Source organism: Entelurus aequoreus, linkage group LG04 (assembly GCF_033978785.1).
Source record: "Entelurus aequoreus isolate RoL-2023_Sb linkage group LG04, RoL_Eaeq_v1.1, whole genome shotgun sequence".
NCBI lineage: Eukaryota > Metazoa > Chordata > Actinopteri > Syngnathiformes > Syngnathidae > Entelurus > Entelurus aequoreus.
Genome location: NC_084734.1, coordinates 9,284,778 through 9,299,459, shown reverse-complemented (window position 1 = coordinate 9,299,459; position 14,682 = coordinate 9,284,778). Strand labels below are relative to the sequence as shown.

General features: G+C 39.5%; 2 protein-coding genes across 4 annotated transcripts in view; one reads left to right on the top strand and one right to left on the bottom strand.

Annotated features, from left to right (window-relative positions):
• Positions 1-14,682, top strand: part of LOC133648149 (uncharacterized) — a 228,875-nt gene that overhangs the window by 37,317 nt on the left and 176,876 nt on the right. The window lies entirely within an intron of this gene.
• The window catches only part of LOC133647726 (FACT complex subunit SSRP1-like), a 53,986-nt gene that overhangs the window by 5,256 nt on the left and 34,048 nt on the right, over positions 1-14,682 (bottom strand). For all 3 annotated transcript variants that reach the window (XM_062043412.1, XM_062043411.1, XM_062043413.1), the window contains exons 9-15: positions 13,536-13,664; positions 13,230-13,451; positions 10,359-10,431; positions 7,103-7,235; positions 5,423-5,468; positions 5,212-5,356; positions 4,974-5,135 (exon numbers count right to left, since the gene is read on the bottom strand). In XM_062043412.1, coding sequence (XP_061899396.1) covers positions 4,974-5,135; positions 5,212-5,356; positions 5,423-5,468; positions 7,103-7,235; positions 10,359-10,431; positions 13,230-13,451; positions 13,536-13,664 — 910 coding nt within the window. The remainder of the gene's footprint in view (positions 1-4,973; positions 5,136-5,211; positions 5,357-5,422; positions 5,469-7,102; positions 7,236-10,358; positions 10,432-13,229; positions 13,452-13,535; positions 13,665-14,682) is intronic.

Sequence of the window (14,682 nt, the reverse complement as noted above, 5' to 3'; positions counted from 1 at the left end):
TATGCTTACATTTCATTGTGCAACATGAGGATGTTTAAGGGGAACTAAATGTGATCTCTGAAATGGGTACAAATGATTTCCAAAGCAGCGCTTTTGGTATAAAGTTAAGTTAGGTTAAATGAAAGTATTATTATTATTATTATTATTTATTTTACGGTATACATCAAAAATAATATTGAGCAAAATCTAATTGAAATATTGTCGATGTAGCCCTCCAGCCGTGCTGGGGTTGCTCATGCGGCCCCCGGTAAAAATTAATTGCCCACCCCTGTATTAGAGTATTCGCTCTCACGCAGTTGCTTTTAGCTGCGGGCATTACACTACAGGCTTTTATCACTCTTTCCTGTCTCTGCTTCTCACAGAGACTTAAAACAAGCACACCTTCTTACATACGTCACATACTGTCGCGCGTGCAACGTCATACGCCCTCGCGGAGAGGTAGCGGCAAGGTAATGTTAGTTGTGGTGCTAGCGGAGTGGTGCGAGTGGTAATACGAGAGAAAGAAGGTGCGAATCTGGTAACAAATGAAGGAAGAATAATTAATTCCAAGAAAAACAGCAGGGCTTCAAGCGGGAAGATGTTGAACAGACAACCGTAATATGTCAAGTATGCGGCAAAAGCGTTGCTGCAAAAAGTAGCACCTCTACTAATGTAGCATCATTTGAAAAGTCACCCGCTAGAGCAGCCTTGGGCAAATTAAGGCCCGGGGGCCACATGCGGCCCGTTAAGCTTTTCAATCTGGCCCGCTGGACATTCCCAAATAATTGTTTTAGATGTTTAAGATGTAAAGTGTAGCTGCCATTATGATGTGCACTCATGTTTTCTAAAGATCGCAAGTCTTGAACTATACAAAGTATTTCAAGTATTTGCATGATATACTAGTTACTATGGTCATCTAATTAGTTACTATAGTAATCTAATTAGTTACTATGGTAATGTAAGTCACAGCAGCTCAGACGAGGCACCAAGCAGTGTGGGTGGGGAGCGTTTCCACAGAGTGTCAGCCTGAAATGTGGGTGTCAGGGACAGACGTGGAAGGAGATTTTTACAACAAAGTTCTAAAGCTTAGTGATATATCAGATTGTAGGTGGGGTTTTTTTTACCCTTCACGTTCATATTTCACTGTTTATTGCATTTTGCTTGATTGTAAAATATGTGGATGGAGAGGGGGTTTGACGTTCATATGTTGTCAATATTCAGTGTTTTATCAATCTTAGTTAGTATTGTAAATCTCACATTCTTTATTTTCATGTACATTCTGGGTGTCTCATTCAGTAAAAAATGTTTTAAATTCCATTCCGTTTTTAAGGCGGTCTGTCATAACGTTTTTAGCATTCAATCAGACATTATTGTGAGGTTTGGTATTAGTGTTCCTAAAAATAATACAGGCCCCCAGACACCATTTTTTTCTCAAAATTTGGCCCCCGAGTCAAAATAATTGCCCAGGCCTGCGCTAGAGAATGAAGAGTGCTTGAAACTCCGCATGTCAACATCTCGGTTCGGTGCCACACCCACAAAAAGCCCAAGCAACCATTCCCAGATCAACACCGTATGAAACAAATAGTCAACAACAGAAGGAGATAACGTCCGCAGGAACCTACCACATAGTGAAGGACATACACTATTTGATTTCCTATTATGCAGCTCATTTTTATTTGACACTTATTGAAATATCTTGTGTGACATCATGCACCAAAGTGCACTTTACTTGTTTTAAACTATTGTAGTGGCGTTCTGTACAAAAAGTGCACTTTAATTTAATGTTGTTTTGATATGTCATCTTAGTGACATCATGCACAAAAGTGCACTAATAGCTTGTTTTAAAATGTCTGACAATCTTGCACTTTCTGTTTTGGAAATGACATGAATGTTTGTGCCACTGCTTAATAACTGTTTAATAAATACACTTTTGCTAAATTGACTTAGTTGTGGTTTCCCTCTCTGCATGAAAGTTTAAAATGAGCATATATTAATGCAGTATGAAGAAGAATGTTTTAATGTAGACACATAGAATCATCATACTGCTGTGATTATATGCATCAAGTGTTCATTCAAGGCTAAGGCAAAATATCCAGATATATATGGTGTATCGTGACATGGCCTAAACATATCCAGATATTAATAAAAGACCATATAGCCCAGCCCTACTTACATTTAAACTTATTGTCTAGCTGAATAAGAAGCGAGGAAGTTCTCAAACACAAACATGGCCTACAAGAAGTAACATTGTGCAACACGATCTCATAACAAAACTGATCAATACTTTGCCACAAAACTTGTTACAAGGGAACTAAACTAACGGTCTTGTTTTCCAAGACCGTTGGAAATTAGCCACCCTTTGCTCTGATTACTTTTTGCACACTCTTGGCATTCTCTCGATGAGCTTCAAGAGGTAGTCACCTAAAATGGTTTTTCACTTCCCAGGTGTGCTTGAAGCTCATGGAGAGAATGCCAAGAGTGTGCAAAGCAGTAATCAGAGCAAAGGGTGGCTATTTTGAAGAAACTAGAATATAAAACATGTTTTCAGTTATTTCACCTTTTTTTTGTTAAGACACTACCGTTCAAAAGTTTGGGGTCACATTGAAATGTCCTTATTTTTGAAGGAAAAGCACTGTACTTTTCAATGTAGATAACTTTAAACTAGTCTTAACTTTAAAGAAATACACTCTATACATTGCTAATGTGGTAAATGACTATTCTAGCTGCAAATGTCTGGTTTTTGGTGCAATATCTACATAGGTGTATAGAGGCCCATTTCCAGCAACTATCACTCCAGTGTTCTAATGGTACAGTGTGTTTGCTCATTGGCTCAGAAGGCTAATTGATGATTAGAAAACCCTTGTGCAATCATGTTCACACATCTGAAAACAGTTGAGCTCGTTACAGAAGCTACAAAACTGACCTTCCTTTGAGCAGATTGAGTTTCTGGAGCATCACATTTGTGGGCTCAATTAAACGCTCAAAATGGCCAGAAAAAGAGAACTTTCATCTGAAACTCGACAGTCTACTGTTGTTCTTAGAAATGATGGCTATTCCACAAAATTGTTTGGGTGACCCCAAACTTTTGAACGGTAGTGTACATAACTCCACATGTGTTCATTCTGTCACACCGCGGTGAGGGATGTCTTGTCTTGGTTTCTTCTGTCTGGTGAATTGCATGTTTTAGTTTGAAGAGTAACTCCTTGCCCTTCATTTTGTGTCATCAGTCTGACGTCATCCCTGACCCGATTGTTTCCACCTGTTCCCCATTACCCTCTTGTGTCTTATAAGCACACGCCTCCCTTTGTTCTGTGCCAGATTGTCTCGTTTATTCGTGCCTCTCTAGCATCCTGTCCATGCCTTGCCTCGTCTCGTGTTTGAATACCTTGATCCTGAATTCCTTCGTTGCTATTTTGAGTTTTCTTTTTCTCCTCCTCAGCAGAGTGATTTTGCGTTATTTGGTTTTACAGCCGAAGTGGTGAGTTTTCAGTTTTTCTTACAGTTTTTTCTTTTCCTCAATTTTTTGAGTGAAATTTTTTGTTAACCTTGATTAGATTAGAGAAAGTGTAGAAGTTTCATAGCCATTGTTTCTTCCTCCTGTTGGAGCGTTTTGTGTTTATAATAAGTTTCATAGAATATACGGCGCCAAGTATAGTTCGTCATAGTTCTTGTGTTTTCCTCCTTTCGGAGTGATTTTCAGTTGTTCCTTTTTTGCAGACTAGTTTAGTTTTAGCCTATATTTAATTGCCCTGACTCTGGAGGTGAAAGGAAGCTTTCAAAATAAAAGGCTGCCGAATTATTCCCTATTCTGCATCTGAGTCCTATCTTTTGACCAAGCCTGACACATTCATAGTTTTGATGTGACAATCTACAATGTAAATAGTCATGAAAATAAAGAAAACACATTGAATGAGAAGGTGTGTCCTAACTTTTGGCCTGTACTGTATATGAAGAATTAAAAAAGCATTTCGAGAGTGCACACCTCTGACATCTCCCAATAGAAAATAATTATTAAACAGTGATCTAGGTCAGCCCTAAAATCTAACCCCTTGCTCTTTATGCCATTACTGATATTTCCAGAAAGTGTAATCAAAACTCACACATGACCTTTAGAGCGGGGGTCAGCAATGCGCGGCTCTTTAGTGCCGCCCTAGTGGCTCCCTGGAACATTTTTAAAAAAGGCTTGAAAATGGAAAAAGATGGGGGGAGGGAAATACTTTTTTTGTTTTAGTATGTTTTTTGTTTGAGGACAAACATGACACAAACCTTCCCAATTGTTAGAAAGCCCACTGTTTAATATGTTTGTGTGTATGCTTCACTGATGACAGTATTTGGTGAACATCGTTTTGTCCTATGAATTTGTGACGCAACAGTTTGTTTACATGTCAAATCTTCCACTCCGTCTTTGTCTCATTTTGTCCACCAAAAGTTTTATACTGTGCGTGAATGCACAAAAGTGCGCTTTGTTGATTTTATTGACTTGTCGGAGTGCTAATCAGGCACATTTGGTCAGTGCATGACTGCAAGCTAATCAATGCTAACATACTATTTAGGCTAGCTGTATGTACATATTGCATCATTATGCCTCATTTGTAGGTATATTTGAGCTCATTTAATATCCATTACTTTTATCCTCTTTGTATATAATTTTGTTTTGCATGTCTCATGACACATTATCTGTATGTAATATTGGTTGTTTGTGTGCTATGTTGTTCCAGACCACAGCAAACATTAGCAACACTTCTGTCAACAAAGATTTGCTTAAGCCTGCGACACATAGTCATTTTGATAGTAGGCTATTATAGCTAATATAGACACTTACGTCATGTGTTGCCTTCATTATAAGACTTATATACGGCTTTTCATTTTTTGCAGCTCCAGATTTGTTTTTTGGTCCATAATGGCTCTTTCAACGTTTTGGGTTGCCGACCCCTGCTTTAGAGTTATGAACTGACTGGAAGTAAAAACAATAACAGTAAATGTCCTCGCCCCACCTCTTTGTCGTCTTTGCCCAGCTGCCTCCACATCTCTCCCGCCTTCTTGGAGATCTCCGTGATGGAGATTCCGGGGTTCTCGGATTTGATTCGCTCGCGGCTGGAATTCAACCACAGCATGTAGGCGCTCATGGGCCTCTTGGGGCCGTCTCTCTGCTTCTTCTGCAGCGGTCAAAGAAAATGGACGAGGGTTAACGACTGCCGCTGAATGCCGGCGTTCCAAGTCGCTGCTTCTCACCTCTCTGCGTGGTTTTCTTTCCTTCCTTTCTTTTTTCACCTTCACCTCTTTGGGCTTTTTGACTTTCTGCTTCTTTGAACCGTCCTCCTCACTTCCACTTCCTCCTTCCTCGCTGCTGTCGCTGGCAGACGCCTTGCTGTCGTACCTGACGGCAGAGAGAGCAAAGTGTTACGTTCCATGTTTCATTTCTCAGAAAAGAGCTTTTCCTTACTCCTCCGCAATGTCGTCATCCTCCTCGCCAGGGTTGAAAGACTCATCTAAGGAATAGAAAAGTCACAATTTAACCGGTAATATTCAAAACATACCATGCGTGCTTACTAGGGGTGTAACGGTACGTGTATTTGTATTGAACCGTTTCGGTACGGGGGTTCCGGTTCGGTTCGGAGGTGTACCGAACGAGTTTCCACACGGACATATTAAGTAGCGTAACGCACGTTGTGTAAACAATGCACACCGAGGCACAACACACGGCATGCTAGCAGCTAACAGGCTAGGATAGACTGACCACACGTCCTCTTTTCACCGGACATGTCCTCTTTTGTGGAGCTGTCAGGGCGGAGTTTCTTAAATGCCTCAAATGTCCGGCATTTTGAGTTAGGGTTGCGTGTATTTTCAACGTACGTTCAGGGTTAAGAAGGGGTTAAAAACAAAACAAATTGTGCACGCAGCAGCATTGGTGAGGGAGGGACAGAGACACAGAGAGAGAGAGTTATGATAAACGCGCATGCGTCGCCAGGCTCTGCTTTTTATCCATAGATTTATCACATTGAATGTTTTATTATCTATAGCAGGGGTGTCAAAAGTGTGCCCCGGAGGCCATTTGCGGCCCACAGCTAATGTTTTAAAGGCCCACGGCACATTCTAAAAATACTATTAAAATAAACAAAAACATAACAAAAGTGAAATAAAAAAGCTAAAAAGTTAAATGTAATTTAGAAAAAGTTGCAATGTTCACTAATAAAACAAAGCTTTTTTTTCCCCTTTCAAACTGTCATTGCTCAAAACATAATATTGAATCAAAATTAGAGATGTCCGATAATATCGGCCTGCCGATAAATGCTTTAAAATGTAATATCGGAAATTATCGGTATCGTTTTTTAAATTTTTATTAAATCAACATAAAAAACACTTGATACACTTACAATTAGTACAACAACCCGAAAAACCTCCCTCCCCCATTTACACTCATTCACACAAAAGGGTTGTTTCTTTCTGTTATTAATATTCTGGTTCCTACATTATATATCAATATATATCAATACAGTCTGCAAGGGATACAGTCCGTAAGCACACATGATTGTGCGTGCTGCTGGTCCACTAATAGTACTAACCTTTAACAGTTCATTTTACTCATTTTCATTAATTACTAGTTTCTATGTAACTGTTTTTATATTGTTTTACTGTCTTTTTTATTCAAGAAAATGTTTTTAATTAGTTTATTTTATTTTATTTGATTAATTTTTTAAAAAAGGACCTTGTCTTCACCATACCTGGTTGTCCAAATTAGGCATAATAATGTGTTGATTCCATGACTGTATATTTCGGTATCGGTTGATATCGGTATCGGTAATTAAGAGTTGGACAATATCGGAATATCGGATATTGGCAAAAAGCCATTATCGGACATCCCTAATCAAAATCAATGTTATTATGAATTATTGACCTATCCAAGGTTCCGATTACTTCACATGAAATATTCCACTAAGAAAAATATTTTTGGTGGAAGATTTTGTAAATTTGGTAAATAAATAACCCAAAAATGTATATTTTGTTGTTTTCTTACTTAACCGAAAATGAACCGAACCGTGACCTCTAAACCGAGGTATGTACCGAACCGAAATGTTTGTGTACCGTTACACCCCTAGCGCTTACTGTGCCGCCGGCCACTCACCGCTGCCGCTGTCGGAGTCGTCGCTGTCGTTGCCCTCTTCTCTGATCTTGCCCTCGGCCTTCATGCGCTCCAGGTAGGCGTCGTGTTGGTCCTCGTCAGAGTCGCTGTACTCGTTGATGTTGCCCTTCATCCCCTGTAAGCACACTGCAGTCACAACTACTCCCACTATCACAACCCTCTCAGAGATCCACCACCATGGCAAACTGTGCCCCGACTGGAAAAACACAAACGTTAATCACAATTTCCCCATCCTCAATTGTTTGTTTTGATTCTTAAAAACTGTAATTTAATTGCCAAGGGTAAGACAAGCGGTTGAAAATGGATGAGTGGAAGTTTGAAAAGAGTGAAGTCTAATATCTAATTTTTGTTTACAAAAAGTAATACGAAGTCGTTTTTTTCAACTTAAAAGGGGACCTATGATGAATGTAGTCTTTTCTGACTTATAAATGTTACAATGTTGAATAGTCGTGTTAAAATCATAAAGTTTTACTTGCACACAGTTTTGGATGCCTCTGTTCGCGGGGTTTTGCAGTCTGGCGATGTTGCCACGTCAGAGCGAGGTGGACGTATTTATTTAGACCAGGGGTGGCCACACTTTTTCTACAGGCGAGCTACTTTTCAATCGAGCAAGTGGAGGGGATCTACCTCATTCATATACCGTATTTTTCGGACTATAAGTCGCTCCAGAGTACAAGTCGCACCGGCTGAAAATGCATAATAAAGAAGGAAAAAAAACATATATAAGTCGCACTGGAGTATAAGTTGCATTTTTTGGGGAAATGTATTGGATAAAAGCCAACACCAAGAATAGACATTTGAAAGGCAATTTAAAATAAATAAAGAATAGTGAACAACAGGCTGAATAAGTGTACGTTATATGAGGCATAAATAACCAACTGAGAACGTGCCTGGTATGTTAACGTAACATATTATGGTAAGAGTCATTCAAATAACTATAACATATAGAACATGCTATACGTTTACCAAACAATCTGTCACTCCTAATCGCTAAATCCCATGAAATCTTATACGTCTAGTCTCTTACGTGAATGAGCTAAATAATATTATTGGATATTTTACGCTAATGTGTTAATCATTTCAGACATAAGTCGCTCCTGAGTATAAGTCGCACCCCCGGCCAAACTATGAAAAAAACTGCGACTTATAGTCCGAAAAATACGGAGTTTGGACACACCTTCTCATTCAATGCGTTTTCTTTATTTTCATGACTATGAATAGATTGTCTCATCAAAACTATGAATGAACACATGTGGAGTTATGTACTTAAAAGCCTACTGAAAGCCACTACTAGCGACCACGCAGTCTGATAGTTTATATATATATCAATGATGAAATCTTAACATTGCAACACACGCCAATACGGCCGGGTTAACTTATAAAGTGCAATTTTAAATTTCCCGGCAAACTTCCGGTTGAAAACGTCTATGTACGATGACGTATGCGCGTGACGTCAATAGTTAAACGGAAGTATTCGGACACCATTGAATCTAATACAAAAAAGCTCTGTTTTCATCTCAAAATTCCACAGTATTGTGGACATCTGTGTTGGTGAATCTTTTGCAATTTGTTTAATGAACAATGAAGACTGCAAAGAAGAAAGCTGTAGGTGGGATCAGTGTATTAGCGGCTGGCTGTAGCAACACAACCAAGAGGACTTTGACTTGGATAGCAGACGCGCTATCCGACGCTAGCCGCCGACTGCACGGATGATCGGGTGAAGTCCTTCGTCCTTCCGTCGATCGCTGGAACGCAGGTGAGCACGGGTGTTGATGAGCAGATGAGGGCTGGCTGGCGTAGGTGGATAGCTAATGTTTTTAGCATAGCTCTGTGAGGTCCCGTTGCTAAGTTAGCTTCAATGGCGTCGTTAGCAACAGCATTGTTAAGCTTCGCCAAGCTGGAAAGCATTAACCGTGTATTTACAGGTCCAGAGTTTGGTAGTATTGTTGATCTTCTGTCTATCCTTCCAGTCAGGGGTTTATTTATTTTGTTTCTATATGCATTTAAGCACGATGCTATCACGTTAGCTCTGTAGCTAAAGCGCTTCACCGATGTATTGTCGTGGAGAAAAAAGTCACTGTGAATGTCCATTTCACATTCTCGACTCATTTTCAAGAGGTTATAGTATCCGAGGTGGTTTAAAATACAAATCCGTGATCCACAATAGAAAAAGGAGAGAGTGTGGAATCCAATGAGCCAGCTTGTACTTAAGTTACGGTCAGAGCGAAAAAAGATGCGTCCTGCACTGCACTCTAGTCCTTCACTCTCACGTCCCTCATCCACAAATCTTTCAACCTCGCTCAAATTAATGGGGTAATAGTCGCTTTCTCGGTCCGAATCGCTCTCGCTGCATTGTAAACAATGGGGAAATGTGAGGAGCCCTTCAGCCTGTAACGTCACGCTACTTCCGGTACAGGCAAGGCTTTTTTTATCAGCGATCAAAAGTTGCGAACTTTATCGTCGATGTTCTCTACTAAATCCTTTCAGCAAAAATATGGCAATATCGCGAAATAATCAAGTATGACACATAGAATGGATCTGCTATCCCCTTTTAAATAAAACTATTTCATTTCAGTAGGCCTTTAAGAGTGTGCAGAGCAGTAATCCGAGCAAAGGGTGGCTATTTTGAAGAAAGTAGAACATAAAACATGTTTTCAGTTATTTCCCCTTTTTTTGTGAAGTACATAACTCCACGTGTTCATTCATAGTTTTGATGTGACAATCTACAATGTAAATAGTCATGAAAATAAAGAAAAGGCATTGAATGAGAAGGTGTGTCCAAACATTTGGCCTGTACTGTATATATGTGTGCCTTTGTGTTGTTGTGTTACTGCACAGCAAAAGCTCTAACCCGCCCAGTCCACAGTCAGCATGATGCAAACACACACACAAAGTTACCCATCACACACCGGCTCCCACACACCAACGCACTCACAGCCCAGCTACCAAAGTTAGTCTTGAATCACTCCTTGATTTTGTTTCCAATGCAACACAAATCTTATCTCATAGACCCAACCAAAATGTTACAATTAAGAGCTCGGGAGTTAGCAGTTCAGGCACCACGCCATGCGAGCACGCCAATCACAAGACGACCATACGCACCTTCTTCTACAAGGGTACGAGCACACACACACAAATACAGAAGGGCAACATGTTGTCAATGAGTGGGATGGAATTCTGTTGAAAGAAACAAACAAAAAAAACATCTCGGCTGACACATGAGCCCTGTGTTAGTTACCTCTTTAAAGCCTCTGTTCTTGATGTTAAGCTTCTTGGCGTTGACAAAGTCAAACAGTTTGCCGTACTCTTCTCTGAAAGGGGAGAGAGACAAGACCAGTGAAAACTTTGCAGGAATTAGCCAAAATGTATGCACGCTGGCATGGAAACCGGAGTTGAGAAAGCCTCCATTGCCAAAAAAAGAGCGACTTGACTTGCATTACCGTATTTTCCGGACCATAGGGCGCACCGGATTATTAGGCGCACACTGCAAAAACTGAAATCTAAGTAAGATTAAATATCTCAAATAAGGGTGATATTTGCTTATTTTCTGTCTGGTAAGATAATTCTTCTCACTAAGCAGATTTGATGTTAGAGTGTTTGACTTGTTTTAAGGGTTTTGGTCCTAAATGATCTCAGTAAGATATTACAGCTTGTTGCTGAGATTTGATGACCTATATTGAGTAAAACATGCTTGAAACTACAATATCAACTGTTGCAAAGCTGTGTCATCAACACTCACAAGTATAAAACTACTTTTGTAAAGTAATCATGTCTTATTTCAAGCATGAAAAAAAAAATCCTGACTGACACAATTGTGTCTCATAATTAAAACAGATGACAGCCAAATGGACTTTGCAGTTTTATTTTCAATGAAACAATAGAAAATACGTACCGTATTTTTCGGACTATAAGTCGCAGTTTTTTTCATAGTTTGGCCGGGGGTGCGACTTATACTCAGGAGCGACTTATGTGTGAAATTATTAACACATTAGCGTAAAATATCAAATAATATTATTTATCTCATTCACGTAAGAGACTAGACGTATAAGATTTCATGGGATTTAGCGATTAGGAGTGACAGATTGTTTGGTAAACGTATAGCATGTTCTATATGTTATAGTTATTTGAATGACTCTTACCATAATATGTTACGTTAACATACCAGGCACGTTCTCAGTTGGTTATTTATGCCTCATATAACATACACTTATTCAGCCTGTTGTTTACTATTCTTTATTTATTTTAAATTGCCTTTCAAATGTCTATTCTTGGTGTTGGCTTTTATCAAATACATTTCCCCCAAAAATGCGACTTATACTCCAGTGCGACTTATATATGTTTTTTCCTTTCTTTATTATGCATTTTCGGCCGGTGCGACTTTTACTCCGGAGCGACTTATACTCCGAAAAATACGCTAATAATTTCTTATTTCAAGCATGAAAAAAAAAATTCATGACTTTGACACAATTGTGTCTCTCATTAAAACAGATGACAGCCAAATGGACTTTGCTGTTTTATTTTCAATGAAACAATAGAACATACGTACTCATAAAGTAGTACAGTTGTTATTAGTGAGAATATACTTATTTTAAGGTATTTTTGGGTTCATTGAGGTTAGCTAATTTTACTTGTCTTGGAAAGTCTTGACAAGCCAAATTTTCTTGTTCTATTGGCAGATAATTTTGCTTAGTTCAAATAAAATACCCCTAATTTTCTTATTTTTTTCCCTTGTTTCTGAACACTCACTTTTTGCAGTGCACTGCCGATGAGCGGGTATAGTCAGGTCTATTTTCATACAAAAGGCGCACCGGATTATAGGGCGCATTATAGGGGTCATATTATGATTTTTTTCTACATTTAAAAGACTTCCTAACATGTAAAGGTGGTTCTTTGGTCAAAATGTTGCATAGATGATGTTTTACACATCATCTTCAAGTCGCTTTCTGACAGTCGCTTCAGGATGCGCCGTTTTGTGGGCGCGTCTTATTTAAGTGGCTCACCTTTGACAGCGTCTTCTCCCCGTCATCTTTGTTGTAGCGGTGTAGTGTGCAAGGATGGGAGTGGAAGAAGTGTCAAAAGATGGCGCTAACTGTTTTAATGACATTCAGACTTTACTTCAATCAATAACGGAGCAGCATCTCCTCATCCGTGGCTCACTAGTGCAACAACAACGCCCCGAAATGTGTCCCGTGAAAAACCGTCCGACTGGAACTCTCTAATAACTAAAGTTCCTTGGGTGAATAATGTAAACTCACTACACCGGTATGTTTTAGTGCTTTTATGGTGAGTTTACTGACAGATATAAGTAAGAACTTTACACTACTTTATATTAGAAATGGCAACAGTGGAGGATGAATGTCCCATAACAAGAAGATAGAGAAAAAGAAGAAGCTTATTATCTACGGGTCAGCACGGACTACAAAGGCGGACGCGCAAACATTTTCAGGACTTATGCAGATCCCAAATACAGATCAGCAGGTACCAGAAGGTAAGAAAAGATGCTTTTGCATAAAATTGTGAAATGAAAACGCCAGATAATATGTCTTAACATATACACACACCACACAGTACAATCCATCAAGCGGTGCGGTTTCATAGCTTACCAAAGTCGTACTAAAACATTTTGGTATATTTTTGAGCGCCGTGTGTAATGTTCTATATTTTCAATGGAACATATACAATTTTGGTGTTGTTTACTTGAGTCATATTGCAGTCTACATGCATCTATCCCATTGGTTGAGTCTTTCCTTGCCCTGATGTGGGATCTGAGCCGAGGATGTGGTTGTGGCTTGTGCAGCCCTTTGAGACACTCGTGATTTAGGGCTATATAAGTAAACATTGGTTGATTGATCTCTTATGTGTGACTGCCATCATATTGCAGTCTACACATATCTCTAATGTGTGACTGCCATCTACTGGTCACACTTATCATTACACCATGTACCAAATAAAATTGCTTCGAGAGCGGTAAGCACAACCAAAATGATTCCGTACATCAGGCGCACCGGGTTACAAGGCGCACTGCCGAGTTTTGAGAAAATGAAAGGATTTTAAGTGCGCCTTATAGTCCGAAAAATAGGGTACTCCCAGACTGACATGACATGGTCACCTCTCAATGCTGCTGAAGGTGTACTGGTTCCCCTGCTTGGACTCGATCTCAAAGTCGAAGGAGCGAGTGGTCGTGGTGCCTCGGGCGAAGTTGACGCAGGAGATCTCCTCAAAGCGCAGGTGCACGGGGGGCTTGTGGACGTAGATGAAGCCCCTCTCCAGAGGGTAGAGAAGGCCGGAAGACGCTTTGTAGGAGCAGGTGATGCACTGACCACCTGAGTGGCTGAGTGGGAAGATGTGCAAAGGCAAGGTTATATACTTGTAAAAAGAAGCAATGTGAATGTGTGATCGCGTGCTCGCGGCGTACCCCTGGAAGTTTCCGGGTACTGTGATCTTTCTGTTGACCAGCGCCTTCATCACCCGGCTGACCATCTCATAGAGCGAGCCTGACATGTCCTTACTGAGTTTGCCTTCAAAGCGGCGCTCCACTTCGTCTCTGTTGGACACAGAAAACAAACGGTCAGTAAGTACAGTACAGGCCAAAAGTTTGGACACACCTTCTCATTTCAATGTGTTTTCTTAATTTTCATGACTATTTACAATGTAGATTGTCACATCGAAACTATGACACCTGTGAAGTGAAACCTCTTTCAGGTGACTACCTCTTGAAGCTCATCGAGAGAATGCCAAGAGTGTGCAAAACAGTAATCAGAGCAAAGGGTGGCTATTTTGAAGAAACTAGAATATAAAACATGTTTTCAGTTATTCCACCTTTTTTGTTGTGTTCATTCATAGTTTTGATGCCTTCAGTGACAATCTACAAGGTAAATAGTCGTAAAAATTAAGAAAACGCATTGACTGAGAAGGTGAGTCCAAACTTTTGGCCTGTACTGTAAGTAAGTACATTTTATTTATAAAGCGCTTTTCACAGATACAATCACAAAGAGATGTACAAAACATAGGTGAATTAAAACAACAATTAAATTAAAACAACAGGAGCAACATCATAAAAAGGATAACAAGTGGATTAAAAATGATAGTTAAAAGGTGCATTAACTAAAAGCTTTACTAAAAAGAGAAGTCTTCAAATGTTTCCTAAAAGTGTCAACACAGTCAAGATCACAGAGAGTCTGGGAGCTACAGCCTGGAATGCCAGGTTTTAGGATCTTTAAGAGACCCTGGCCTGAAGACCCTGAAGAGTAGGGGCATAACAAGTCAGCAAGAACTTTGCTTCCCCCTACTGGACACAGGAATTTTTTTCTTATAAACACATTTTTCAAATCAGCACTAAAAAATCATCATTTAATTAGGACTGTCAAATTTAACAAGTTAAATCTCAAAATAATCATAGCATTAATTATGTATCAACGCACAATCACCAAATTTTCTTTTGACCACTCATGCAGATGCTTACCTCAAAGGAAGCGTGGATTGTTTTGAGCAAATAAATTCTGTGTACTTAGTAAAACATAAAAATAAATATTTCTTGTTCGACAATAAAATTGCATTTATGT